The sequence below is a fragment of the Bos taurus genome, chromosome 5 (genome assembly GCF_002263795.3).
Source record: "Bos taurus isolate L1 Dominette 01449 registration number 42190680 breed Hereford chromosome 5, ARS-UCD2.0, whole genome shotgun sequence".
Classification (NCBI taxonomy): Eukaryota; Metazoa; Chordata; class Mammalia; order Artiodactyla; family Bovidae; genus Bos; species Bos taurus.
This window is the reverse complement of record NC_037332.1, coordinates 116,878,874-116,906,306: the sequence shown is the minus strand read 5'-3', so window position 1 is coordinate 116,906,306 and position 27,433 is coordinate 116,878,874. Positions and strand designations below refer to the sequence as shown.

Genomic DNA, 27,433 nt, shown 5'->3' with positions numbered 1-27,433 from the left:
ACCCTTCTGTTCCGTTTGCCAGCCCCTTTCTCTTGTGGCTCAGCTGGTAAAGAATCCGCCTGCAATGCAGGAGACCTGGGTTCAATCCCTGGGATGGGAAGATCCCCTGGAGAAGGGGAAGGCTCCCCACTCCAGTATTCTGACCTGGAGAATCCCAGGGACTGTATAGTCCATGGAGTTGCAAAGAGGCAGACATGACCAAGCGACTTTTACTCTGGTCCATTAGTTTCCCCGCAAATAAAATTCCTCAGTATGTTCACCCAAGAAGCCCAAGCTCCCTTTTCTTTATCTTGTCACTTCTTGACAAATTTATTGCCCTTAATTAAAATGGCATATAAAACCCTGACTCTGACCGCCTCTTTGGGTCAGACTCTTTTTCTACAACGGCCTCCAGGAACAAAAAAATACGTAAATATTAGCATTAAATAAAAACTCTATGCCTTTTCTCCTAACTTGCCTTTTGTTGATTTAACTTGCAGACTCCAGTAACTGAACGTAAGAGGGTAGAAGAAAGGTTTTTCTCCTTCCCCCATGTGTTTATCTTGAGAGAGCGTAGTTTCGCAGGTTTTGCTCTTTACATGAAGTGGGCCTACTGTGTCGTTTTCTGCAGCTTGTCTCATTTAGGGGGTATTAAAACGTTTTCATCATGAAATGGCATTTTCCAGTCTATTAACATTGCATGTGTTTTCCTTTACGTCAGTCCTCATCACGTCATAGAGCTTTAGAATTTTTCCACATCTTTCAATTTTATTTGGGTTTGTTCTTAAAAACATCGTTATTGTGAGGCTACTCTCCTTTAAGTAGAAATGCAGTTGTTTTTTGAGTGGGATTATATCCAAAAAGGTTGCCTCATTTATCTGCAGGCCTGGGGGCTGTCTGTAGTCACGGATACTGGAACGTTTGTCTTCCTTCACGCCCTTGTTGGTGGGATGCCAGCCCTCGACAGTGGAGGACGCTGTGTCCACAAGAGAAGGGGCTGGGCTTCCTGTCCCAGTGGTTTTGGGGCAGATCTCAGCGAGCCGGACACTAGGGCCTCCCTTGGATCACCGACCACAGCTGCCGGTCCCAGACACCCCTGCAGTCCTCAGGGTCCCTCACACCTCACTCGAGTCTCTGTTTCAGCAAATACCTTTGGAATCAGCTTTGCCAGTTGGTTACCGTGGGGAGAACCGGACCAGACCGAGTTCTTGGTTCACCATAAGCACCCCGCTTTGGTCAGCGTGTGGCCTGCTTATTTACCTGTCCGTCAGTCGTAAAATCCACTCCCCGAACGCTATGTTGTAAACAGCACCCGTGGAGAGAGCCCCAGTTCAAGAACAAGAACGTTCATTTCATTCCCTCTGTGCGCCCGTCTCCCCCTTCTGTCCCCCAGACCCCCCTGCCCCGCACCGCCGGGCCCCCAGCACGGTCACTGCACGGCCCCAGTGGCTGCAGAAGCCAGGCAGGTTCCTGCATCCGTGTCCAGTGTTGGCGAGTGGCCCGGCAGAACCACACGCGCTACCAAGGACCCCTCTGCCCAGGGCCCCTCGGCTTCCCACCTCAGCCTCAGCGTGGTGGGGGCTGCAAGCAGCACCCGGCCCCAGATGCTCACGGTCCCCCGGAGGCCAGGCCTGAGCACCCCCCTCCAGGGTGTGTGCCAGCCCCTGGACACCCCTCCCCGCCGGCCACCACCCATCACTGGCTTCCTTCTTCTGGAAGCCGGCCTCTGCCTCCCTATTCCCAGCCTGTCCGTGTGCATAGCCCCCCGCCCTGCCCCCACGGCCCACTCCCGGGGGACCCACCTCGCCCCTCGGCCTTGACGCCAAAACCCCACTGCCCTCCAGCACTGCTGGCCACGGGACCCTGCCAGGAAAGCCACCCCACACCCTCCCCCACTGTGAGCACAACACGTTCCAGGTTTATTTAAATAAAAATTTATAATTTATACAAGACTTTTTTCTTTAAACAAGGTTTTTTTTTTTTTTTTAAAAAAAAAGTTACAGGAGGGTTTTTTTTCAATTAGTTCTTCATACAGTACAGTCCTTTTGTAGAACAAAAGTTACTGGTAAGGAGCATTTACAGATTGAAAATAGACTCAAGCTTCAGACATAAAAACGTTAACATTCATTCTAGTTCCGTGATCAGTCGCAGAAATTAAACATCTGCCCAGATTTACACGATTCAGTAAAAACGACACGGGCTCTTGCCGACAGGGCGTCTGCCCAGGCCGGCGCCCTCCCGGCGGAGGCCCCGGGCTTCCAAGCAGGGCCCGCCGCGGCCCCCGGCGGCCGCCCCCAGCACATGGTCAGTTTTCATCTCCCTTTCTCCTCGGAAGGGACTCAAACCAAGCCACGTGGCTCTGAAGACAGCAAGTCCGCTCCCCTGCAGGGCCCCTGCCCCAGGCTTGGGGACACACGCTGACCACACAGTGGCCCCAGCGAGGGCGTCCGGCAGCACTCCCGGGTGTCGCCCCCGCAGTCACCCTGGGCCCAGTCCAGGGCCCACCCTGCCTGCCTCGCGCCCGGAGGGGGGCCCCACTGGCTGTGGACCCTCCCCCAGCCCGAGACTCGCTCCACCTGTGCTGACCAGGGGCCAAAGCCCAGGCTGAGGGTGGACTCCGCCTGCGTCCGTTCAAGGTCGACCTGCAGAATCAAAAGATCCCAGCGCCGGGGGGAATGGGAGCCGGGCTGGCCCCGCCCTTACGGTCCAGACCGGGGCGTGTGCTTCGGGAGCTGGTGGGGGAGGCTCCCCATGGGGCGGGGGGACCCCTCTGGGGATGTGACCTGAGTGAGGCCACCGCATCACTCACCCGACCAGCAAATTAGGAGCAAAGGTAAAAATCACATCTGAAAAATGATACAAAAATAAGAAAAACAGCTTGCTCTCTGTAAAAAATATAATCTTCTGTTTCTTCAAAAAACAACGATCCCAGTGACACCGGGGGGTGCGGGACAAGCTGAGGGCCGGCGGGCCCGTTGTTGGAAGTGCGCTGAGCAGCTCGGCACGTCCATCCCCGAGGTCTTGGGCCAGTCCCGACACCTCGCCGGCTTCTGACGCCAGGCCTGCGAGGACCCCGCTCCCCTCCATCTGGGGGCACCGGGGTGCGGGCCGGCCCCCGGGCTCTGCTCTGTGCTGCCGCCAACGCCGAGCAGGCTCAGCACCTCTCAGCCCACCTGGGGGTGCCTGGGGCACCCCTATCCTTCCTGCTCCAGCCCATGAGCCCCTCACCCAGCCGGCCCTGCAGCCTGGAAGCCGGCACGAGCCCCGAAGCTCAAAGCCCCCCGAGCGGCTGTCGTCCTTGGCCTCTCCACATCCCCGAGGCCGATCGCGGCCCCCGAGAGGCTGGCCGGCATCGTGCTCCCAACACGCGTGCTGGGGCCTCCTTGAAGGGCCGGCCCGTTCACGGAGGCCGGCAGGGACCCCTCACCCGGCGCGGACGTCCCTCTCCACGGGGAGGCCCTGCGCGCTCCTGTGGCTTTGCTGCGGAAGAGCCGCTGGTGCCCGGCACCCGGGCTGGGCGGTCTCTGCCCCGCGGGGACCGAGGGGGCCCGGCCGTGCCTGGCGGCGGGTCCCGTGTGGTGTCGTCCTTCCCGGTGGCCCCCGCGTCCACGGGACGAGCCCTCGAGAGCCCTGACCCCTGCACAAAGGGGTCTACACAACGCAGGGTCAACACAAGGGAACCACGCATCTGGGGGGGTTATTGCAAAAGATCATGAGGATGTCCAATTTTTTTTTTCCACTACCAAACTGTTGAGAAAAAGAAAAAGAAAACCTTCCAGAGGAGTCCAGGAGCCAGCACTAGCTGTCAGCGCCAGCGGCTGCCGCGGACGTGATCTTCATGTACTGGCTGAAGATGGTCTCGAACGCCTCGTCTCTGTGCACCATGGCGCCGAACACCAGCGGCTGGCGGGAGGGAGCAAACAGGCGCAGGCGGGAGTCCATGCAGGCCAGGGACTCGTGGGACCGGGCCACGCGGGCAGCCCCCACCCCCGGCCCACGCCCACCTCCGGGCCCGGCCAGCGCCTTTACCTTCTGGGTGGACGGCGTGGACACGGCGATCCCCATGCCCGACCCCGGCAGGACAGAGAGGACCTTGTACTGAAAGCAGACAGCAGGCGTGTCACCTTGGGGCTCTCCTGGGGTCAGGGCCACCCTCCTCGCACCCCAGGACCTTCTCCTCCATGGAGCCCCGGATGGCGAGATCCCCATGGCCCGGGCCTCGCCAGCCAGAGAGCACAGGCGGATCGTGTGCCTGCACAGATGCCGCCCAGAAGCACAGCCCGACGGTCCACACGGCCCCCCGTGCTTCGCTCTAACCGACCCCGCTACCAGGGTGGCTCCCTGCTTCACGACCCCACAGCCGCCCGCTCCTGAGATGGGGGGTGGCACCCACCTTCTGGATGTCTGTGATGTCCATCAGCTTGATGACTTTGTTCCTCTTGGAAGAGCCGGACTTGGAGCTTTCGAAGCACAGGTAACTATGGGGGGTCAGGGGAGTGGACAGAGCCCAGCACGTGAACCAGGGGCCACGCCAGCAGCCGACCCGCAGCCCCGACACGGGGCCCCCTCACCGACTGAGACACGCCGGCTTCCTGCAAACGGTTTCGCTTTTACAGAGTCCTATGGCTTCTTGAGTCTAAAGCCCAGCGCTCCCACCAAACCCCACTCACGGTCCCGCAACGAGGCCCGCGGGGCGCCCTGCGGGAGACGTGTACACCCGAGGCCCAGGGTCCGCCTGGCCAGAAGCTCCAGCAGTGGCAGGGGGGTTAGGGAGGTGTGGTCCTCGGCAGAGTGTGGGGGACGAGGTGGTCAGGGGGCCCCCCAGGCTGAGACCAGGGCCCCCACCCCCACGGGGCAGCTGGGCTGCCTCGTCCCAAAGGGGGATGAACAAGGAGCCTGCCGGCCACCCTCAGGGCCCAGGCCGGGGAGGGGGGCTCCTGCCACATGACGAGCACAGCAGACCAGGGCACCCCGGTTACGGCATGTTGGACTCCAGGGCCAGGGCCCAGTGGCTCTGGGTGGTTCTGGGCAGATGCTGGACCGGGGGGATGCCTGCTCAGACCCCGGCCGCCCCCGGGGGTCGTGCCCGCCTGCACCCCACTCACGGCTCACTCACTTCTCCGTCACGTACAGGATCCCGTTCCTGATGTAGTCGGTGGGCATCTTCCGGTCCCGGTTTATCAAGCAGCACCGCCAGCCGTTCTCACACACTGACGGGGACAAAGCCGGACAGGACTTGGCCGAGACGCTCCCCCCGGAGACGCCCGCCCCGGGCTTGCGTCGGGAGCATCAGCGCTGGCTTCTCGGGAACATCCGAGGCTCGCGCTCCACCATCGGGGGAACCTGAGGCGGCAGGGGCTGAAGCCGCTGGGAAATGGGCGCCCCTCGCACATGAGCGGGCAGGAGCGTGAAGGCAAAGCCTGGTTTAAACAGATCAAACTGGGGCCGTGGCTCTCAGAGCACACGGATCAAGGTCTAGGTCAGCAGAAAGAGGGCTTGGGAGAAGCTCAAGGCTGAAGCTTTGCAGAGGTCTTCCGCCAGCCGGGGTCACACACGACAGAGGCCGCAACATCTAAGCCGCCCTGCCCATGCCTGCTTGCCTTTCTGCTGCCAGACCGCCCGCCGCAGATGCGCCTGGCCGCTCCGACCTCTGACCCAGGGGCCCTCCCTTGGCCCCCACGGCCCGGCCCTGCCTTTGGGTCCCCGCACCGGGGCGGGCGAGCCGCCAGGCCTGCCCACAGGCTCAGCATGCGTGTACCTGCCAGGGGACGCTCCTTCTCCGTCACAGGCTCAGCATGCACGTACCTGCCAGGGGACGCTCATTCTCCGTCAGGTTGAAGATCTCGTGGAAGTTGCCTTTCTTGGCACCGTGCAGGCGGCCAGTGTCCTCGTCCCTGCTCAGGCCGGCAGGCGCGCTGGACACGCAGCTCCGGGAGGAGGCCGTCTGCAGCTGCGGAGGCCCGGGTGCCTGTGAGCGCCACCCGCCGAGGGGGTGGTGCACACGGTCGCCCCCCAACCCCGGGCCCAGCTGCAGACACGGACAAGAGAGGCAGGCACACCCAGGCGTGGGCGCACACCCCCCAGAGGGCCCCCAGGGGACCCGGCCCTCCTCGCCCATGAGCCCCCTACCCTGGGCAGAGCTGCCTGGCCGCGGGGGGCCCTTCTCACGATGCCCCGTCCCAGCCGCTGAGCCAAGGCTGAGCCGGCTCGTGCGGTCAGAGCGGGGCTGGCCGGCGCTCAGCCCCAGGGCAGCTCACAGCCACGCTGCGGACACCAGGCAGGCCGAGGCCCTGGCCACCGACTACTCAGACAGAGTGAACCATGGCCACACACGGCCCCCCACCCCGGGCCGGCCGAAGCCCCGGCCACCGAGACCATCAGACAGTCAGCCACAGCCACGCACAGCCCCCCACCCCGGGCCGACCGAAGCCCCGGCCACCGAGACCATCAGACAGTCAGCCACGGCCACGCACGGCCCCAGGGCGGGAGGGGCGTCCCCGGGTCACCGCTCCTTGTCGCGTCCCGACAGCAGCCGGAAGGGACAACGTGCACGGGACCAAGACAGCTGAAGGGGCAGGGGCCGCACGACACGCGGGCACGACCACCTACTGAGGGAGCCGCGTGGGACGCCCAGCAGGGTCACCCTCCACCCCGGGAAGCCCGCCTCCCGGCTCTCTGGTTAAGACGCTTAGGGAGCCTGCTTAAGGTGGGCCTCACCCCTTGCGTCCACTTGGGTCTGTGTGACCAGAGCCCACCCACGGGTTCAGCGAGCTGTGTGCTGCACACCTGGCCTGTGAGTTCAGGCCCCCAGCGAGCCTCGCGGTCCCAGAAGCCAGGAAGCCCGGCCCACGCTTGACCCAGAGCTTCCCTCCCACAGACAGAGGCATCAAGGCATCACTGGACACTCAGACACAAGGTGAAATCCAACGTCACCTCCTCCAGGAAGCCCTCCTACACCTCCATGGGAGTCCTACCGAGCCCAGAATCTCCCCACTAGTCTGGGACCCCAAGAAGAGCAGCAAGGCCAGCGTGCCCTCCGCGTCCTGGCTCCGGACACAGTACCCGACGCCCACACAGCCTTCCACCAGCCTGTGAGCACTGAATGTGCCGTCTCAGCCTTGCTGCACGAGCCTCCGAGCCTCCAAGCCAGGGATCGGGAACCAGGCCCTCCCGGGACTCCAGCTTCCAGCATCCTGAACCCTCCTGCCTGGGGCCTGGGGGGCCACCTGGCTGGGCAGGGCCTGCTCCCCAGCCAGTCTGGATGGGCAGGGGTCCTTCAGGTGGGTGGGGACCTCCCCCAACAGCCGTCCCCTGCCCAGGGCTGTCCGGCTCTGGGATAGTCACCCTGGACCTTTGGGACAGTGGAGCTGGTCACGGGGAATTTGCCCGCACAGCTGTTTCGTTTCCAGGGCCCCACGAGATCAGAGTCTCCCCAGGAGCGGGTGCGAGGCACAGCGGGGCAGGCGGGCAGGCCTCCCCAGCGGCACGTGGCCTACCCTGCGCGACACGGCGGTGCTGGAGCGTTCCTTGAGCTGGGGGTCCGTGGGGAGGCTCTTCCAGATGATGTAGGGAGTATCGTACTTGGCTCGCAGCCTCGGGCAGCGTTTGAAGATAAAATCGATGAGGAAAAACTTGATTCCGGCGTAGAGGCCTGGGGGACAAATGAGGTCCCGGCTCACCAAGACCCTGCAGCCCCACCCGAGTGGCCAGCATGCAGTCCCTGCCCTGCCTGGGGGCCCAGTGCTCCCTGGAGGGCCTCCCGGGACCCAAGTGCGGGACGGTGGTCCTGGGAGGGGGACACGCAGGGCGGGGCAGGGACCCCAGCTGAGAGGGAAGCCTTTCTGGGTGCCGTTATCTCAAGCCCAGAGGTGACTCAGGCCATACGATAAACTGTCCCTAAAAGGAGCCAACCAAACAGAACCATGAGTCACCGTCCCCTGAGGGGACGTGAGCAGGACTTTGGGGGACCCCTCCCCAGCCTGCCCGCCCCCATTCATGCGCCAAGGATGGGCCCAGAGCCAGCTCCAGGCAGGGGATGCCTGGGCCAGGAGAGCCCAGCCCGCAGCCAGGCCTGGGGGTCGTGCCTGGGGAGGGGGTGTGACTTCCCGGGGTGGGGGTGGGGCCTGAGCTAAGCGGGTGGGCTGGGCCAGGCCAGGGGCCGGGTCACTTCAGGACCCCGACCTCGGCCCTGGGGCAGTCTCTCCACGCCTGTGCCCCCCTCCCTGTCCTGCTACGACCCTCACACCGGGGGATGTCGGCATCTGCATCCCCCACAAACTTCAGGGACGACCCCAACCATCAGAACCCCCAGCCCACAGCTCCACACCCAGCTCAGCCCAGCAAGCCAGGCTCCACAGGCCTCCGCCTTCCCCACCAAGCCCCTTCCCAGCCTCCGAGGGGCCTCTCTGGGTACCCCTGTGGCCCTGCCAGGCCACCACCCAGTTCCCTCCATCTCCCTCCCCACCACCCTCGACTCCAAGCCCAGCCTTGTTCTCTTGGGAACTCAACCTACGACCAGGCGGTTTGAAATGCGGGCAGGGGCCAGTCCTGCACACTGCACACCTCGCCACTCAGGACTAAACGCTAATGCTCCCCACACTGCCCCTCCCACCTCCCTGGAGGTACTGAACAGCCCACCCGGCCACTCAGGGCAAAACTGACCCCTGCCCCACCCCAGCCCACCCTCACAAACCCTGACAGCGATGCTTTGCAAACCCACCTGGACCTGAGCACACCCCAGACTCACTTCACCCCAGCCCAGGGACGTCCCTGACGTGCTCAAAACACACCTCATCATTGTGCCCCCTCCAGCCCCAGCTCGAGTCCCTACACCCGACACAGGACCTGAGGCTGCCTGTCCACAGCCCCGCCCCAACGCCGGATCCCACCCCGAGTCTTGCCTGCCCCCATCACACCCCTGTACCCTTTGACCTGTCCCCCCCAACCCCAGGAGCCCAGGAGCGCTCACAGAGAACCATGGCAGACACCCAAGTCCCACGGGCCTGGGGTCCACCAGCCCCGCCCACCAAGCCAGCAGTGGACGGGCTGGATTCGAGAAACCAAAATCTCATCTCTCTAGGGTGGACGGACTCCGTGTCTCCCAAATGCAAAGGTTTGGATGACAAGCCACTGGGGGAGGGGTGGAGGGAGGCGAGGGCACGAGCTGCCCGCCCGAGGGCTGCAGCCGGGGGGTTGGGGGGGTGCATCCTGGGGGCGCATCCTGGGGGCGCAGGTGGGGGTCAGGGGGTGGGGAGGTGCGTCCTGGGGAGCAGGTGGGGGTTGGGGGGGCACATCCTGGGGGTGCAGGTAGGGGTCAGGGGGTGGGGATGCGTCCTGGGGCACAGGTGGGGGTCGGGGGGCTGTGTCCTGGGGGCACAGGTGGGGGTCGGGGGCTGCATCCTGGGGGCACAGGTGGGGGTTGGGAGGGGCGCGTCCTGGGGGCACAGGTGGGGGTCAGGGGGGTGGGGGGCACGTCCTGGGGAACAGGGCCCTGGCTCCCGCACAGGTCAGAGGGCCGGGCACCAGCAGCTCCTTACCCAGGGCCAGCCCCACCAGGCGGAATGGGAAGAAGCAGGAGGCGAGGAAGGCGGCCCACAGCGCCACGTACAGCTTCTGGGTGGTCTCGGGCTGGACCCACATGAACAGGCTGGAGGGAGAGGGCAGGCTCAGAGTGCGTGGGAGGACCCCGGCAGGGCGGGCCCCGGGCGCACGACTTACTTCTTGATCTTTTCCAGGATGTCTGCCATCTTACCAAAGAGGTTCTGTGTGAAAATGGAACTGCGGTCACGACAGAGACCCCAGGGCTGCACGGCGACGCTGGAGACGCCCAGAGGTGCCCAGAGACCACGGCCAGAGGAGCCGCGGGGCCCCGTGCTCCTGCCCAGCCATGCCCAGGCCCAAGCCCGGTGACAGGGAACACCTTGCTCAAGACGAGCGACCAGGCTCCACGCCCTCCCGGGAGCTCGCCCCGGGCGCCGGTCAGGAGGGGCTCCTCCCACTGGGACGCTGGAGTTCCGGGGGCCCCCCACCCCCGAGGCCAGCAGCAGGTACCTGGGCTTTCTGGGCGACATCCAGCACGAGCTGGAACTTCTCAGACACGGTCAGCTCTTCCTTCGGAGGCTCCTTCAGTCAAAGGAGAAAGAGAATTTCCACTGAAATTTAACAGTTCAGAGAAATTACCGACGTTAAACAGCACGAGGCCTCCCAGCCCGGGGACCGGGGTCTCTGCCGCCCCAACAGAGGGATGGGCGTCCCTGGGGGGCCCAGCCTGAGGGGGCAGCATGGGCAGCCGTTCCCGCTGATGACTCCGTGGAGCCTGAGAGACAGCAGGCAGCCCCCCACCTGACTGCTGCCCAAACAGGCTGCCTTCAGAGGGGCACCTGTGATCACAGAGGCCCCGGCCAGCCCCGACTTCACAGGCACAGGCACAAGGCCCCAGCGGGAAGGCCTGGCCATGTCCAGCTGGCGTGAGTTCACTCAGCAAGAACCTCCCAAGGACTTCCGGGTGCCAGGGCCAAAGGGCGCAGGCCCACCTCCCCCAACCCGCCCCCCACCCGACCCACCTAAGGGGCCCTGCAGACCCACCGTGTCCTGTACCCTGCCCTGGTCCGTGCTCAGCCCCCAGGGGCTGCTCAAACCCCCCACGATGCCCGTCGAGGCACCGTGGCTTTCCCCCAGCCCATGCCCGACGGTTCTGCCCCTCGGGCCAGGGTCCCCTGCGGAGCAGGTGGGCAAACCGTCTGCAGAACGCCAGGGGGCAAGCGCGCGTGTCTGCAGACCTGACGTCTGTCACGGCTGCTGCAGCCCCAGAAGAGTCACGGCGTAAATGAGTGGGTGTGACAGAAATCAATGAAACTTTATTTACAAGAGCAAGCGATGGGCCACAGGGAGCTCTGCTGACCCCGCTCTGCACGTCTACTACTCCAGCCCATGCATCACCCACCTCCCTCCTAGGGACGGGGGTGGGGAGCAGCTCCTGGGGCCCCCCTCACTGCCTCCCCTCTAAGACACGTCCCCGCTGAGGCAGGGCAGGGTAGGCTAGGGCAACCTGCTTCCCATGCGGCCAAGCCCAGGCCAGTGAGGGGCGCTCGGGGCATCAGCCGGGGAGGGCCTCAGGTGGGGGTGGCCGGCCATCCCCTCTCTGACCACTGCCCGCTGGGCAGGGCTCCCTACCAGTGCCCACGCAGGCAACCCTGGGGGCCTCAGGGGACCCACACCCTCTGCACAGCCTGACCCCGTGACGGAGCCCCTCCCGGGACTTACCACCACTTCAGACACTTCGGGCACGATGCTCCACTGTATCCTCCAGCCCCTGGCGGACGGAAGACCACACACCCTTACCAGAGCATCGTCTGCAGGCGGTGGGCACCCAGGGACGACGTCACATCACCAGCCCTGTGCTCCCAGCCAGGAGGCGTCCCCTGAAATGCTGGCCGTGGGGACAGGAGCCTCCGAAACACCGGCCATCTGCCCAGACCCACCAGGCCCCTCCTGGGCTCAAGAGCAAACGACCCGGGCCACCCCCACCAACCCCGCCCTGGGAGCCCTCCTGGGCGGGGGACACGTGTACGAGCACCCAGAGGGGAGGGGCCTCCCAGAATAAGCCGGGCGACAGCGGCAAGGGCTTCAGGACCCACGCCAGTCTGGGCACAGAGAACCCTTCCGTAAGCACTTAAAGGTTTGCTTTTCCCCAGGAAACACTTTCCAGTGAAGCCACTTGGGCCAGCAGAGAAGCACCCAGAAACACTGGTGTGTAAGTGAACTCCTGAACGGCTGAGAAAAAGCACGGGAGGCAGGGCCTACTCTCAGGCCTGACGTGAAACCGGGTTTCATTCACTCTCTGGGGAGACCTCGGGGCCACACAGACCCGGGAAGGCCGGCTTCCCACGCAGCCCCCCACCCCAGCCTCGAGAGGAAAGGGGGCGCTCAGAAGGTGGGCAGGCCCTGGGCTCGAGGGTCGCTGAGTCCCGGCGCCTCTGCAGCTCCGCCAACCCCCGCACTTCGGATGTCACTGCTTGGGGGGTACTTTCCTGCCTAAAAGCGGTGCGATCAGAGGAGGGACCAGAGTCACCCCAAAGCTGGCGCCCACTGGCCGCCCACAGCCAAGAGCTGCTGGGGTTTGGTCTGCCAGCAAACCCTCCTCCAGGAGTCCAGGGACTGCAGAGAGTGCGTGTGAGTGAGCCACTCAGTCGTGTCCGACTCTTTGTGACCCCATGGACTGTGGCCCGCCAGGCTCCTCCATCCGTGGGATTCTCCAGGCAAGAACACTGGAGTGGGTTGTCACGCCCTCCTCCAGGGGATCTTCCTGACCCAGAGATCCAACCCGGGTCTCCCATGTTCGAGATAGATTCTTTTCTATCTGAGTCACCAGGAAAGCTAGAACAAGCTCCCAAAACACCAGCGTGCGACACAGGGCCGGCTGCACACGCGAGACGGGAGCTGGGGCAGCCGTGCACACGAGACACTCAAGCACACCTACCTGGCTATGAGGTAATTGAGGGACAACCTCAGGATCGCGAGGAACAAGAACATGGGGATGGCCCAGCCGTGCCACACGGCGTTCATGTACACCTGCGGGCGTGGGAGGGACAGACGGGGCAGCCAGGTGACCGGCCAGGCTCCTCCCGGAACCCGCCTGGAAAGCCGGCCACGGGTTCAGCCCGAGACCCCTCCCTCCCCAAGAACACTGCCGTGGGGGCGTTTCTGGGCACAGGGAGCCCACGTGCCAGCCCGAGGCCACACCCAACAGCAACTCTCTAGTCCTGACGATCCCACAGAGTTGCCTGGCACAGCAGGCTGGGTCCCTCTGGGAAACCTTGGGGTGGGGTGCATGCCCCCCAACCCCAAGGGGAGGGCAGCTACCCTACCCCCAGGGGGCACAACCCCCACCCCTCAGGGAGCACACCCTGCACCCCTCGGAGAGTACACATCCCACCCTGTGGGGAGCACAGTTCCCACCCATCAGGGAGCACAACCCCAAACCCCTCAGGGAGCACACCCCCCAACTCCACAGGGAGCACAGTCCCCACCCTGCCGGGAGCACATCCCCTACTCCATGGGGAGTACACACCCCCATCCCACAGGGAGCACTCACGGTGAAGGCAATGGCAGACGTGTAGACGGAATACCAGTCGGATAAGGCAGAGAGGTTCTTCACAAAGCTGGTGACGGGCTTGGCACCGCGCTCTGGGGACAAATCAGACCACACGGTCAGGCCAGCACTCACCCAGCCCTCAGACACACCTGGTGGTCCGGCTGCTGCACCAGCTAGGCAGGGGATGGGGGGACAGGGAGGGATAGGGGGCACCAAAAGGAGCCGGGCGAACTGTAGCCGTCACGGCCCTGGTGGCCTGGCCCCGGGCTGCTCTGTAGTGTCCCTGTGCTCTGCCCCGGCCACGTGTGGATGGGGTTTTGCCCCCACACCGCAGGCCCTGACAAGCATCTGGGGGAAGCACCATGTTTCGCTGGGGGTCCCAGGCCTGGAGGGAAACTCTGCTTCAGGCCCTGGGCCAGGGGCAGACAGACAGACGACATGGGCCTGGGACATACCTCCCATGGCCTGAGGAAGAGGGCGGGGAAGTCTTGAAAACTGTTCTTGTGGAAGGAAGCCCAGCCCAGTGCTGGGGTGGCCCCGCCCCACACGCAGCCCAGCCCCAACAGTGCACGCACGCAGCACAGACAGAGCAGGTACTTACTAAGTCCACGCTGGGTACTTACTGAGCCTCCTCATGTTCTCGGTCAGCCTGAGAGGGATGGAGGGGAAGGGTGAGCACCAGCACCCAGGCCCCGGCCCTGCGGCGCTCCACGGGCACTGGGGGAGACCCTGGGATGCAGGAGCCGCAGGCCAGGCCCCCGGGAGGCGCTCAGGGGGTGGGGCGGGCCCCGTCTCCCGCCCCGGCACCCCCCACCCCAGCCTCAGCCAGGCCTGGCCTGCTGGACCTCGTGTGGTCCCCGGGGCCCACCGTCCCCACGTGGGGCCTGTCACAAAGCCCGAGTATGGCCACGGGGGGTGGGGAACACAGCTGCGCGGGCGCCCCAGGGAGGACCTTCCCTCCTGCATGGCCGTGAGCCGGGTCCCGGGGGCCCCTGGGTGGTCCCGCTGTACCCCACCACCCCGACCTCCGCCAGGGCCCCACCTCCGGGCACTGAGGGGCTCCTCGGTCTCCACGGTGCTCTCCTCGGGCTGGAACCGGAAGTCCTCCACGTACTCCCCGAACTTCTCATAGAACCACTTCTGGACCCGGGGGCACAGCCCCTGGCTCCGTCGTTCTGCAGGACGGCGGCAAGTCTCAGTGAGGGGCTCAGAGAGAACTGGGGCGGGGGGCTCGGTGGGGGGTGCTCCCGGTGGGGCTGCTGGGGGCACGTCCAGGGCAGAACCAGGAGGGGCTCCGTGTCCTGAAGACCGCCCGGACCGCATCCACTCACGGTGCACTCCAGCCAGCCACGCGGACACTGGGGGTCCCCCGCGTTCCGAACGCCGACCCCCAGCTTGTCGGAGGCTGTCCCCAGGGCAGGTGCGTCCAGGCAGGCGCTCAGCCCACTGAGGGGCCTGTGCTGACCTACCCCCAACCTGTACTGGCCACACTGATTTGTCTGGGAAGGGGCCAGGTGGGCACTCGCCCCCAGCCACCCCGAGCCTGAGGTCCAGCCAGTGAGGGCGGGTGTCGGGGGTGGTGCTCTGGTGCAGGGGGTGCAGCCCAGGAAGTGAAGTAGTCTCTGCCTTTGGAAAGCCACCCCACCAGAAAACCAGCCCAAATCCCAGGGATGAGTCTGTCCCTTCGGGGGCGGGACGTGGAGTGGCCTGCAGGGGGCGCCATCCCCCCACAGTCAGAGGCGGACGAAGGGCGCACAGGCGGCCACGTGTCAGCTCGAAGGGACCTGGGCCTGGGGCCGACCCGAGGACAGTGCAGGGGCCACCAGACCACGGCCATCAGCGTGGACCTTGGCTTAAGGGTGGGCTGTGGGGGCGGGGGGCCGTGGAAAGACCCCGCCCCCGTGCACCTGTGCGGGAGGCCCATCAACCGCCACGCACTGCGAGGGTCTTGTAGGGAGGGGGTCTCCTGCGCTCCTGGCCTGGAACCTGGGCCTCTGGTCATGAACCGTGAGGACCCAAGGAGACTATGACCCACGGGACACCCAGCCAGCCTGGCGCCACGTCCAGCACCGGGGCCCTGGGGAGGGGCAGCTCCCTCTCTGAAAGGCAGGCACAGGGCCCCTGCACAGAGCAGGAGGGGGGCCGGGACCCACTCTGGCCCCCGAACTCAGCCCCCACCCGGAGGTCACCTGAGAGGCTTCCCCTCTCGGATGGCAGTCTCCGCATCTTTACCCCGCACAGCGCTCAACTGAGGGTCCCTCCGGGGTGGCTCTCTGAGCCCGGGCACGGCTTCCCATCAACAGTCAGCCTGCGAGGGTCCTGGGTCCGAGGCCACGCAGGCCAGGGACCGCTGCGGACCAGGCCCCTCCAGAGCCAGGCGGAAGCCCAGTTCCCTCCCACACCATCCTCTTAGTGACAGCTCCAGAAAGGGCCCAGTGGGGATGGGGACGAGGAACGCGAGCCCCGGGCGGGAAGAAACGGCACTGGAAGGTTCTGTGTCCTGACCCGGGGCGGGGGCTGCAGCCCGCCGCCCATAGCTGCCCCCAGCGCCCAGCCTCCGGGAAGGGGGCCCGGCCAGGGCCACGCGGCCAGAGTGACCACATGGGGAGGAGGGCGGGGCAGGCAGAGCGGCCGCCCTGTGTCTGTGCAAAAATAAGTCCAGTTCCGATGGGACGACTCGCACCTGGTACAGAGACCCCCCAGTGGGCAATCAGGGACCCCGACGGGAGGGGGTCCTGCGGGTAAGCACCACCCCCAGGCCTACCTGCTCCGTTATTGACCTGGGCCTGTCCTTTCGGGGGCTGCTGAGCTGGCGCCTCCTCGGCTCTTAAAGGGGGTGGGGATGGCGGGGGAGGAAAAGCAAGATCTCTGTTAGTTCAAGACACGGCCTGAGTCCAGGCTCAGCAAAGCCACACCCAACACGCCGGTGCCCAGTCCTGTCCGCCCGGCTCCTTCTGGGGTCCTGACTGCCCCACTCAGACGCGGGCTGAGGGCAGCGGGGCAAGCACAGAGCTACATCCATGACGGGCACACAGTGTGCAAACATAGAACTCTTTCTTTCCTATTAACTTTGACTCATTTGTTTATTTACTGTTAAGCTTGGAATAAGGGCTTCCCTGGTGGCTCAGAGGTTAAAGCGTCTGCCCACAATGCAGGAGACCTGGGTTCGTTCCCTGGGTCGGGAAGATCCCCTGGAGAAGGAAACGGCAACCCACTCCAGTATTCTTGCCTGGAGAATCCCATGGACAGAGGAGCCTGGTGGTCTACAGTCCATGGGGTCGCAAAGAGTTGGACACGACTGAGTGACTTAACTAACTAAGCTCGGAATAAACAACTCTTATAGCAAGTACTGAGTCTTCCCTGATAGCTCAGTTGGTAAAGAATCCGCCTGCGATGCAGGATACCTTGGTTCGATTCCTAGGTGGGGAAGATCCACTGGAGAAGGGACAGACTACCCACTCCAGTATTCCTGGGCTTCCCTTGTGACTCAGCTGATAAAGAACCCGCCCGCAATGCAGGAGACCTGGGTTCTATCCCTGGGTCAGGAAGATCCCCTGGACAAGAAAAGAGCTACCCACTCCAGGATTCTGGCCTAGAGAATTCCATGGACTGTACAGTCCATGGGGTCGCCAAGAGTCAGACTGAGTGACTTTCACTTTCATACTGATTCCTGGGCCCAGTGAAAAGGTACTTAGCAACACACACACTACAAGCACCATGCAAGGCCACAGGCTGGGTGACCCCTGGCCGGCAGGCTGCGCCCAGGTCCCAGCTGGGTCCGTGCTGAGCTCCCTGCCCTCGCGGTCTATCTTGCCGCACCTGACCACAGCAGTCCCCGGCCTTGGCGCCTCCCCGGGGCTCCCGTCTACCTGCCGGCTCCCGACCACAGACCTGACTTTCAGCCGCAGGCCCCGACGGTTGGGCCCCCACCTCTCAGGCAGTGCCCTGTCCCTCAGGCAGCCCACCTGCCCCTCTCGCCCTGCGGCGGGCTTCTGACTCTGCAGCTTCACAGTCCAGCAGAGAGCCCAGGACGTGGGGAAACTGGCACCCCAGGCAGACCTCGGTGGGAGCGGGGGCGGGGGCTCCCCCAGGACAGACCGTGGGGCACAGAGACCCTCAGCAGGTGCACACGCTCTGCGTCCTGCTCTGTTCCCACGACCGAGCTGTTTTTAACATTTACTTTATCTGCTTGGCTGCACCGGGTCTTCATTGAGACATGCAAGCTCTAGCTGCAGCAGTTGGGCTCTCGTTCCCTGACCCGAGATCGAACCTGGGCCCCTGCACTGGCCACCAGGAGTCTCCCCTGCACAGTGTGATCTTACAACAGGGAAGAACCTTGTGTGTTTGGTCACAAGTTAATCACTAAAAGGATGTGGCTTCAGGATAAAGTCATTACTTCTGCCCCAACAACCTGTCTCTCAATTACTGGCCTGTCGTGCAGTGAGCAGGACAAGCCTGGACTCGGGAACAACCCCAGTCCAGCATCTCTGGGAACCGACCCGGTCTGCAGGTCCGTAACCGCAAGCCGTCATGGCCGCGTGGTGCCAGAGCGGGACCCACAGTGGACCGGCTGGACCAGAGGGCAGGGCAAGCAGGGGCCACAGATGCAGCCTCGTGAAGGCACGGACAGGGAGCCAGCAGACAGAGGCGGGCCCAGAGAAGGGAGCCGCGGTCAAGGAAGAGGGAGCGAGGCCTCTATGCCCACCCCTCCCAGTGGCCAGGCTGCCCAGAAGACCTTCCATGCCCAGGGCTCCTGACAAACAGGGCTTTACTGGGAACAGAGTGGGGCCAGGGCACGCAGGGACTCCATTCCCACCCTGGCTCCCTCTGTTCCCAGGCAGGGGCCTGGGCCTTTGCCAGGATGGTCTTTGAACCGGCTAGGGGTCCCAGACATGGGGGTGCACCCAGGAAGCGCTGATGGCGGGCTCCCGGGCAAGGCCGGGCCCAGGCATTCAGCTGGGTACGCGCGGGTGCAGAGACACTCAGCGCCAAGCCGCAGCTGGGCTCGGGTTCTGGGTGGCCGCAGGCGGGTCCGGGGTCTCCGTCCGATGATACTGACCCCACAAAGTCACCCACTGAGACCAACAGGTAGGGGCCGAGCTCGCGGGGCAGACGTGTGGGAGCCCACATCACCCCTCCCGAAGCTGGGGCAGGGCACCTGGCCGCCCCGCGACGGAGGAGACTGTGGGAGGAGGAGACGGTCCACGGCAGGCTGGCCCGGAGGTCACGGCGGGCGCGGGGTGTCGCCACAGGCAGTGATGCCTGTAGGGAGGTGTCCAAGGGGGCAACAGGGGCAGCGGGCGGCGGCGGGGGAGCGTGGGAAAGCACCAAGGCAGGGTGGCAGGGCCGCAGGTCCTGGGAGCAATGGGCAGCCGAGACCGGGGGACGCAGGGAACCAGGGGGCTCCGTGAGCTGCTCTGCAGCCCTGCTCCTCCGGGGCCCCAGGGCTCAGCTGTGACTCCTCTCCCTCCCCTCAGTGCAGAAAAGGAACACCCGCACCCCTTTCCAAACGAAGGCCCCAGGGCACAGGAGGGCAGCTGCCTTCCTAAGACCACGGCTCGCCACAGGCACAGGCAGGACACAACCCAGGACTTCGGGGCCGGGCCCGCCGGCTCTGCCCGCCCCAGGCCCTTGCGGCATCCTTGAGGAGGCCTTGGAGGGGCACCACCACTCAGCAGGGGCCTCACTGAGGACCCCTGCCTGGGGCAGCAGTACACACAGCCCCGGAGTAGGGAGGGCGACTCGCCACAAGTGCTCCGTGAGAACAGAGGCCGGGGCAGGGGGCCCACAGGCCTCCCGGGAGGGCTGAGACCCCACCTGGAGGGGGAGACGGGGACAGCAGAGGCCACAGCGCACTGGGGGCTGGCCGCCAGCATCTGGGCAGGGCCTTGGCTTGGGGACCCTGACCGCCAAGGGGCAGCGTTACCTGGCTCCGCCCAGCCCCGCAACATAGATGCCCGGCCCTCCCGCCTCCCGCCCCCAACACAGACAACCTCCCCTCCCCGCCTCCTGCCCTGGGGGTGGTCCTCACACGGCTGTCCCTGCCTCCGGCCCTGGGGGTCATCCTCACCTGCCCTCCCCACCTCCTGCCCTGGCGGTGGTCCTCACCTGCCCTCTACACCTCCTCCCTGGGGGTGGTCCTCGCGGCCCCACCGCCTCCTCACCTGGCCTTCAGCACTTCCTGGACCTTCTGCTCTAGCTCCATCCTCCGCTGCCGCTCACGGTCCAGCTCCTGCCGCAGCATCTCCGCGTTCGTTTCCTCTCGCAGCTTCCGGAGCTCCTCCTCTGTGAGGGAGAGCAGCCAGGTAAGCATCACGTGGCCTGTTCCGCCCACACACAGACGTGCCAAGGGAGCGCTCAGACACAGACAGCGGCTGCTGCCCCGCTCCATCCTGGGGGTCACCCCACACCTGCACGAGCGTATCAACCGGGGCTCCTCTTACGGTCCAGGTGAGCTCTCGGTCAACGCACGCTGAGGGTCTCTTTACTTAAATAAACCAATTCAAGACAGACGCACAGAAAGGCCCTTCACCGAACCCTCTCCAGGGGCAGGACCCCCCGAGGAAGGGATGCTGGTGGTGCCTGGTCACCCACAGACACACTGCAGTGCGAGCCGTGCTGGGAGCTCTTGGCCACTGAGCAAAGCCCCTGCGAGGGGCAGAGAGCCTTCCGCTGGCTGCTGACCACCTGAGGCCCGACAGCAGGCAGATGAGAGACGGCAAGAGAACGAGCTGGTGCTCGAGAAAACCCGCACCAAGAAGGAGTGCCTGCATCAGGGACGGACAGACGGACGGACGCACCGAGGGCCAGGGGTCCCGGGAGGCAGCATGGGGGAGGCCGAGGCAGCGAGGCCTCGGGGTGAGTGAGCACAGCCCCACTACGGGGTGGGACCAACGTCGCCACGGAGCGAGCTCGGGAGGAGGCGGGGGTCAGAGGAAGGAGGGGGCCCACAGGCCCGGGAGCAGGGGCAGCGCGATCAGCTGAGGACTCGAAGACGCAGGGCCCCCGGGCCCCCGCAGGAGCGCTGTCCAGGATACAGGGACCCCCAGGCCCCTGCAGGAGCGCCGCCGGGACGCAGGGACCCCCGGGCCCCCGCAGGAGCGCTGTCCAGGATACAGGGACCCCTGGGCCCCCGCAGGAGCGCCGCCGGGACGCAGGGATCCCCGGGCCCCTGCATGAGCGCGTCCAGGATACAGGGACCCCTGGGCCTCCGCAGGAGCACTGTCCAGGACACAAGGGCCCCTGGACCCCTGCAGGAGCGCTGCCAGGACACAGGGTCCCCCAAGCCCCTGCAGAAGCGCTGCTGGGACGCAGGGACCCAGGGCCCCTGCATGAGCGCGTCCAGGATACAGGGACCCCTGGGCCCCCGCAGGAGCACCACCGGGACACAGGGACCCCCGGGCCCCCGCAGGAGCGCCACCAGGATGCAGGGACCCCTGGGCCCCCGCAGGAGCGCCACCGGGACGCAGGGGCCCCGGGCCCCCGCAGGAGCGCTGCCGGGACACAGGGCCCCAGGGGCCCCCGCAGGAGCACTGTCCTGCCCACCCACGCCCTGACTTTGGCCATGACACTCACTCCAGACTTCGGGCCTCTGAACTTTAAGAGAATCAATACGCCGTCTGAAGCCCCCGTTTGTCAAAAGCCGTCATGGTGGCGACAGGGAGTGCACACACGCGTGGGCACACACGCACACGGGCGGATCGCTCGGCACCTGCATGAGCTGGACACCCCACGACAACGCCCAGGCCCAGAGACGGCGGCCCCACAGTGGCCCCTGCGGCTGCCTGGCCTCCACCCGCCACACCCCCCGGTGCGGGGAACACGAGCTAGAGCTCCAGCAGATGCGCCTCCCGTTCCGAGACGGCGGGGTGGAGACAGGTGTGTCCTCGTGGGCTCGGGCGGCTCTAACGAAAAACCACAGAGTGGGCGGCCTAGACAGCGGACGCTTGCTTCTCGCAGCCCTGGAGGCTGAACATCAGGGTCTGGGGCTGGCAGACTCGACTCCTGGGGGGAACCTCCCTTCTGGCCTGCAGACAGCTGCCCTCCTGACAGGGCACTCAGTGAGCTCTGGCGCCTCTTCCTCTGCCAGCAGGGCACTAACTCCGTCCGAGGCCCCACCCTTGTGATCTCAGCTAACCCGAGCCGCCTCCCAGGGGCCCACCTCCCCCCTCCCCCTGGGGCTGAGGGCTTCCACGTACAAACGACAGAGGTGCAAACGCTCGGTCCAGGACAAGGAATGAACCGGGGCTCGCGGCCAGGACAGCGCGCCGCAAGCCGGCCGCCGGGTGCAGCCTTCCCGGGGTGCGCGCCCGCACAAGTGAGGCCCTGACTCCCAACAGCCCTGCAGGGTGTACCTCGGCAGCAGAGGGGGCGACAAGGCCCCCTGACCCTGAGGGTGCTGCCTCCTCCAGGCCCCGCGAGCTCCGGCCGCCAGCCAGGCAGCAGGGGAACCCGGGCATTGGCCCCCAACCCCCACCGGCCGTGTCCACGGGACCTTTTCAACAGCTGCCAAGAAAACACAGAAGCAGCCCCCCGGACAGAGTAACGAGAACTCCGACAACTGTGACAGAAGAACAACACGCCCTGGGCCGGGAGGTGGGCAGATGGCCGAGCCAACAACACGTCAGCCCGGGGTCAGGGCCACGGGAATGCTGGGGGCACCAAGGCTGGTAAACGGGCAGCACTGGGCTCCAGGGCCCAGCTGAGGGTCATCTCAGCGCCGCCTCTGTCCTGAAGTCAGCCCTGTGTGTGGTGAGCGGCGGCTGCGGTCTGGATGGTGGGTCACAGGCCACCCCAACCATGGAGCTGAGCAGCTGCAAGGGAAACTCCACAGGAAAAGCCACGCGTGGACACGTTCCAAAAGGCATTCCTGAGACCTCGGAGTACGACTGACTAGTTCCCCAGAGTCAGGGGTGAGGACTGGAGCCCAGGGGCGGCCAGGACAGCCCTGAGGTCTCAGCAGCGCCGGGGCAGCAGGGCGACCTCTGTTGCCCTCGCTCCTGGTCTAATGAGACCTGGAACCTTCTTTCTGGAAAGGACGGGGCTCCTCTCCTGTCCTGGCCGCCTCATCAGACCCGGGGACACGAGACCCTGAAATTCAGGGCACGGTCGACATGACAGCCCTGGGCCCCCCACCTGGACGGACTGGTAGCGCAGCTGTGTCTGCACGGCGGCCTGCGCCCCAGTCCAGCCCGAGCCACGGGAGACCCTGCCCCTTCAGGGGCGCCCACAGTGGGCAGGAAGGCGAGGCGCCGGCCCACCTCCCACGGGGGGGAGCTCATGACTTGCTAGATTTTGCCAGTAGCCAGGGAAAAACGTCCAGCTTTGCTGAGGGCTGGGACCCATTTGCTGGGTAGAGTCCAGGGGGCCTCCCTGCCTCTCCTGCTGGGACTGCCCTGCTCTGGGCACACGGGGCTCAGCAGTCCTCAGTGCCCCGCGGGCCCCTCCCACCAAGACTCCTCGAGAAGACCCTCCAGACGAGGGGCCGGGAGGACTCCACGCCCACCACCCAGGGAGATGGCCCGCCCGCTCCTGCTGCCCCCGGCTTCCCCAGAGGCCTCTTCAGGCCCGCTGGGAAGCAGGACGGCCCTTGCACCACACTCCAAGCTCCCCAAGGACCATGGCCTCATGGATGTGCGTACCAGGCTGGCGAGAACCGGGCAGAGAGGACACCAGCGGTGCGGGCGGCCATGGTGGGAACTCACGAACAGCGCCAGGAGTGAGCGGCCAGCCGCCACCCGGGGGGACCACCAGCATCCTGCACACCAGGCATGGGGGCCCCACCCCACCCCCAGGCCTCAGCCACCCCCGCCTCCTACTGGGGACGCTGGGGACCCCGGCTATGAGGACTTGAGGGTGCTCAGATTCCCACCCATGATGGACGTGCCCACAGGGCGCCCGCTGGGAGGTGGCGGGGGCACTCAGGTGACTGGGGGTCCAAAGCCCTGACACGTGATCCACCCAGGAGCCCTAGCCTCCACAGGAACCCCCCACTCTGCCCCACACCAAGCCTGGTTGTGCCAAGAGGCCACTGCCTCATGTATAACTCCATCACCAAACACTCGCTATGCACGTGTCACACACCTGGAGCCTCTGTCAAAGTGGGGACGCTGCCGTGACGCAGCACCCGCACCCTGCCTGGAGTGGGCATCCGCTGGTGCCCCAGGCACATGTGAACTGGCTCCAGTCCAGTCGCTCAGTCACGTCCAACTCTGCAACCCCATGGACTGCAGCACACCAGGCCTCCCTGTCCACCACCAACTCCCACAGTTTACTCAAACTCATGTCCATCGAGTCAGCGATGCCATCCAGCCATCTCATCCTCTGTCGTCCCCTTTTCCTCCTGCCCTCAACCTCTCCCAGCATCAGGATCTTTTCCAATGAGTCAGCTCAACTCATCAGGTGGCCAAAATATTGGAGTTTCAGCTTCAGCATCAGTCCTTCCGATGAGCACCCAGGACTGATCTCCTTTAGAATGAACAGGTTTGATTTCCTTGCAGTCCAAGGGACTCTCAAGAGTCTCCTACAACACCACAGTTCAAAAGCATCAAATCTTTGGTGCTCAGCTTTCTTTATGGTCCAAGTCTCATGTCCACACATGACCACTGGAAAAACCATAGCCTTGACTAGATGGACCTTTGTCAGCAGAATGATGTCTCTGCTTTTTAATATGCTGTCTAGATTGGTCAGTTTTTCTCCCAAGGAATAAGCGTCTTTTAATTTCATGGCGGCACTCACCATCTGTAGTGATTTTGGAATAAAAATAAAGTCTGCCACTGTTTCCATTGTTTCCCCATCTATTTGCCAGGAAGTGATGGGACCAGATGCCATGATCTTAGTTTTCTGAATGTTAAGCTTTAAGCCACCTTTTCCACTTTCCTCTTTCACCTTCAACAAGAGGCTCTTTACTTCCTCTTCATTTTCTGCCGTAAGGGTGATGTCATCTGCATATCTGAGGTTATTGATATTTCTCCCAGCAGGCTTGATTCCAGCTTGTGCTTCATCCAGCCCAGCATTTCTCATGATGTACTCTGTATATAAGTTAAATAAGCAGGGTGACAATATACAGTCTTGATGTACTCCTTTCCCAATTTGGAACCAGCCCGTTGTTCCATGTCCAGTTCTAACTGTTGCTTCTTGATCTCAAGAGGCAGGTCAGGCGGTCTGGTATTCCCATCTCTAAGAATTTTCCACAGTTTGTTGTGATCCACACAGTCAAAGCCTTCAGTGTAGTCAGTGAAGCAGAAGTAGATGTTTTCCTGGAATTCTCTTGCTTTTCCTGTGATCCAGCGGATGTTGGCAATTTGATCTCTGGTTCCTCTCCCTTTTCTAGATCCAGCTTGAACCCCAGGGCCCCCAGAAACAACTCCCAGTGGGCCTCCTGCCCGACGCACGCAGGCCTCTTCCGGGAGGACTGGCAGTGGGAGAGCCGCGGCCCTGGCGCCACGTGGAGACAGCCTGCCCTCCTGAGCGCCTAGAGCTCTGCTCAGCCTCCCATGGGACCCACCTCTGAGGCACCCCCTGCCCCGGCCAAGGTGTGAGTACCTGGTCCCACAGGTACTCAGTACAGGCTCACCGGGAGAGGGGCGGGTGAAGCTTCCCGGGAACCCCTCAGACACCTGCCCCTCCCCAGCTCCTGGCCGCCATCTCCTTGCAGGGATAAGAGTGCGTCCCCAGGGGGAGCAGCCTCAGGCTTGGCTCGCGGGGGGGGGCTCCCACAGCCCTGCCAACCACCTTTCAAGGGCAGGCCAGGGAGCTCCACGGGGGAAACAGGTGGGGCCCCACGCCATCGCAGCCTTGCTCCTGGGGCCACGGGCGGGGTGCTGGGTGCTCTCCCATCTGCTCCTCTGGCCCCCAGTACCCACACGCACCCCAGTCGCCTCCATGGACCTCGGTGTTCAAGCTCCGGATACCTCCTCTGCCCGTGGCGCCTTCAGCAGGAAACCACGTTTTCCTCAATGCGCCTGAACTCCCGTCCCCTGCCCCTCGGCTGCGAGAGGTCAAAAGCAGCTAGGGCCCAGCACGCAGGACCGTCAGCCAGGGCACCCGGGCCGACGTGAGCACGTGTGGTCACTCAGCTCCTGTTCCGAGCCCTGGGGGTGCTCTGCGTGTGGCTGCAAGTGTGCAGACATGCTCACGTCCCGAGTCCTGGAGGCCGGGGGCCTCGGGCTGTGACACCTCACCCTGGGCTCCTGACAGAGCCCCCTCGGCCCTCTCTGCCTTCCCACAGCACCACCCCCTCAAGCTGACCCCCATTCCCGGGGGCGTACCCTGCAGAGCCGGAACCGACGGCTCCTCCCTTCTAGGAGCCCTGCCCACCTCTCTCCTCAAAGCCACCACCCCCCCAAGCCAGTGCGGAGACAATGGCCCTGCAGACAGGGACCTCTGGACACAGCCTGGCGAACCTACTCATCCCCGCTGACCGCAAAGCCAGGAGAAGCCTTCCCGCCTTTTCTGGGAGCCTCCTCTCCTGGGGGCACAAAGACGAATGAATATGCCCCATCGACATCCTGATCATTCCTCTCCCTCAAGTCCTTCCTCCGAGCACAGGCCTCCCGCAAGGCTGCGTGACCTCTAAGCCTGGAATGATGATTAGACCCCACGACGGTGGACACTGCGGGCCTGCTGCCTCCCACAACATATTTACATCAACTGCAGCGCAGAACCCTGCTGGCTCCTTGCACAGGACAAAGGCAACGCAAATCCCCAGAAATTTCCTCCTCCTGCACTCAGACGGAGAAGAAACGGGCGGCTGCTCCTCACCAGGCGGGAAGTGCCGGGCTGGTCACTCAGGAGGCGGTCTCCCCTCTCCTGGCCTCCCAACAGGCCCGTGTCCTCGGGGGCTGCTGGCTTCTGTCCCGGGTCTCTCCTTGGGCCCCGGGACACCCTCCAACCCCAGGCCCAGCTCGTGGCTTGTTCCAAGGCAGTCTGGCCTTCTGCCCACAGGCCCCGGACATTCCTGGCTACAGCAATGGGCTCCCCACACGTTCCGGCTCCATCAGTCAGGGGGCCATGAGGATCTCCTGTAGGTGGGGGTGGAGGTTCGACGCCACGTACAGGGTCAGCAGGAGGAGCCCCTCAAAGAGCCCCATGCTGACTTCCTACTGCTGCTGAAAGGAGTCACCACCGACGCCATGGCAGGGTGTATCCTGACAGCTCTGCGGTCAGAGTCTGAAACGGCGCTCAAGGGGCTTGAGGTGAGGCGAGGGCAGGGCTGGCCTCTCTGGAGGCTCCGGGGGAGAACCCATGTCCCAGCCTCTTCCGGCTTCCAGAGGCACCCACATTCCTTGGCTTGTGACCCCCGCCATCGGGGATACCACCCCAACCTCTGACTCCATCATCACGTCTCCTCCTCTTTCTCTGACCCCCCGCCTCCCTCTCCTGAGGACGCTCGTGACGCCCGAGTCCACCTGGATACTCCAGGCCCATATCCCATCACAGACCCTTCACTCAATCACGTCTGCAACGTCCCTTCTGTCACAAAAGGTGACACAGTCACAGGGTCTGGTGATGAGGACGTGGGCACTGGGATTCTGCCCACCAGACTCCACACAGACACAACTCTCTCGGGCCAAGGAGGCCAAGCAGGGCCTGGGAGGAAAAGGACGATCCCCCTCTTTCCATCTGGCCCAGAGAGGGTCTTCCCACTCCCAGGAATCTGGCGATTTTAGAAGGTTCGGGGCTTCTGAGTCAAGTTCCAGGCGGGATCCTGGCTCCTCTGGCCTCCAGCAGACGTCCTTCCCGTCCCCCAGCCGGCCCTGGCCACCTGCCAGGTCAGGAGACGGCACCAGGCCTTGGAGAGGTAAGCAGAGGCCAAAAAGCAAAGACGTGCCCTCCTCTGGAAGGTCATGGCCTCTGGGGGTGCAGGGGCCCCTGTCAGCCCCCTCCTCCCACCTCTGGGTGTGTGTTGCCGTCACCCAGAAACAGGATTTGCCAAACACCCCACTGATGGTGCTTCCGAGCTTGGCCAAACTGTCACGGTGAGAAGCACCCACGCAGAGGGCATCCCGGAATCAGCCTGCCATGAGCCTGGGACTCGCACAAGCGTGTCCCGTTGGAGGCCCACCCGCAGGTGGCTCTCATGAGCCTCTCGGCACCTCTGCAGCCATGCAGGTGGGCCAGGACAGGGACCGTCACACCTGCCCCCACACAGTCACAGGTGTGGGGGGGTCCCCTGGAGTAGGAGCCATGGGCAGGCAGGTGGGAAGGCCGCTGCACCAGCCGTCACGGGACTTGCCCGGGTCACGGGGCACGGCTCCCAGCCTGATGCTGCTCTCCTCTCCAAGCCCTGGTGCCGTCTGCTGACCTGGCAGGTGGCCAGGGCCGGCCGGGGGACAGGAAGGACGTCTGCTGGAGGCCAGG

The 27,433-nt window shown here is 64.4% G+C and overlaps 1 protein-coding gene across 4 annotated transcripts in view; it reads right to left on the bottom strand.

Annotated features, from left to right (window-relative positions):
* Positions 1–1,897: 1,897 nt before the first annotated feature.
* Positions 1,898–27,433, bottom strand: part of GRAMD4 (GRAM domain containing 4) — a 66,239-nt gene continuing 40,703 nt past the window's right edge. For all 4 annotated transcript variants that reach the window (NM_001102263.2, XM_059886669.1, XM_005207531.5 and 1 more), the window contains exons 4-19: positions 19,237–19,357; positions 15,837–15,898; positions 14,115–14,247; positions 13,696–13,721; positions 13,073–13,164; positions 12,458–12,549; positions 11,242–11,290; positions 10,030–10,101; positions 9,697–9,740; positions 9,516–9,625; positions 7,476–7,630; positions 5,785–5,929; positions 5,096–5,189; positions 4,373–4,457; positions 4,009–4,077; positions 1,898–3,882 (exon numbers count right to left, since the gene is read on the bottom strand). In NM_001102263.2, coding sequence (NP_001095733.2) covers positions 3,778–3,882; positions 4,009–4,077; positions 4,373–4,457; positions 5,096–5,189; positions 5,785–5,929; positions 7,476–7,630; positions 9,516–9,625; positions 9,697–9,740; positions 10,030–10,101; positions 11,242–11,290; positions 12,458–12,549; positions 13,073–13,164; positions 13,696–13,721; positions 14,115–14,247; positions 15,837–15,898; positions 19,237–19,357 — 1,454 coding nt within the window. In that variant the 3' untranslated portion in view covers positions 1,898–3,777. The remainder of the gene's footprint in view (positions 3,883–4,008; positions 4,078–4,372; positions 4,458–5,095; positions 5,190–5,784; positions 5,930–7,475; positions 7,631–9,515; positions 9,626–9,696; positions 9,741–10,029; positions 10,102–11,241; positions 11,291–12,457; positions 12,550–13,072; positions 13,165–13,695; positions 13,722–14,114; positions 14,248–15,836; positions 15,899–19,236; positions 19,358–27,433) is intronic.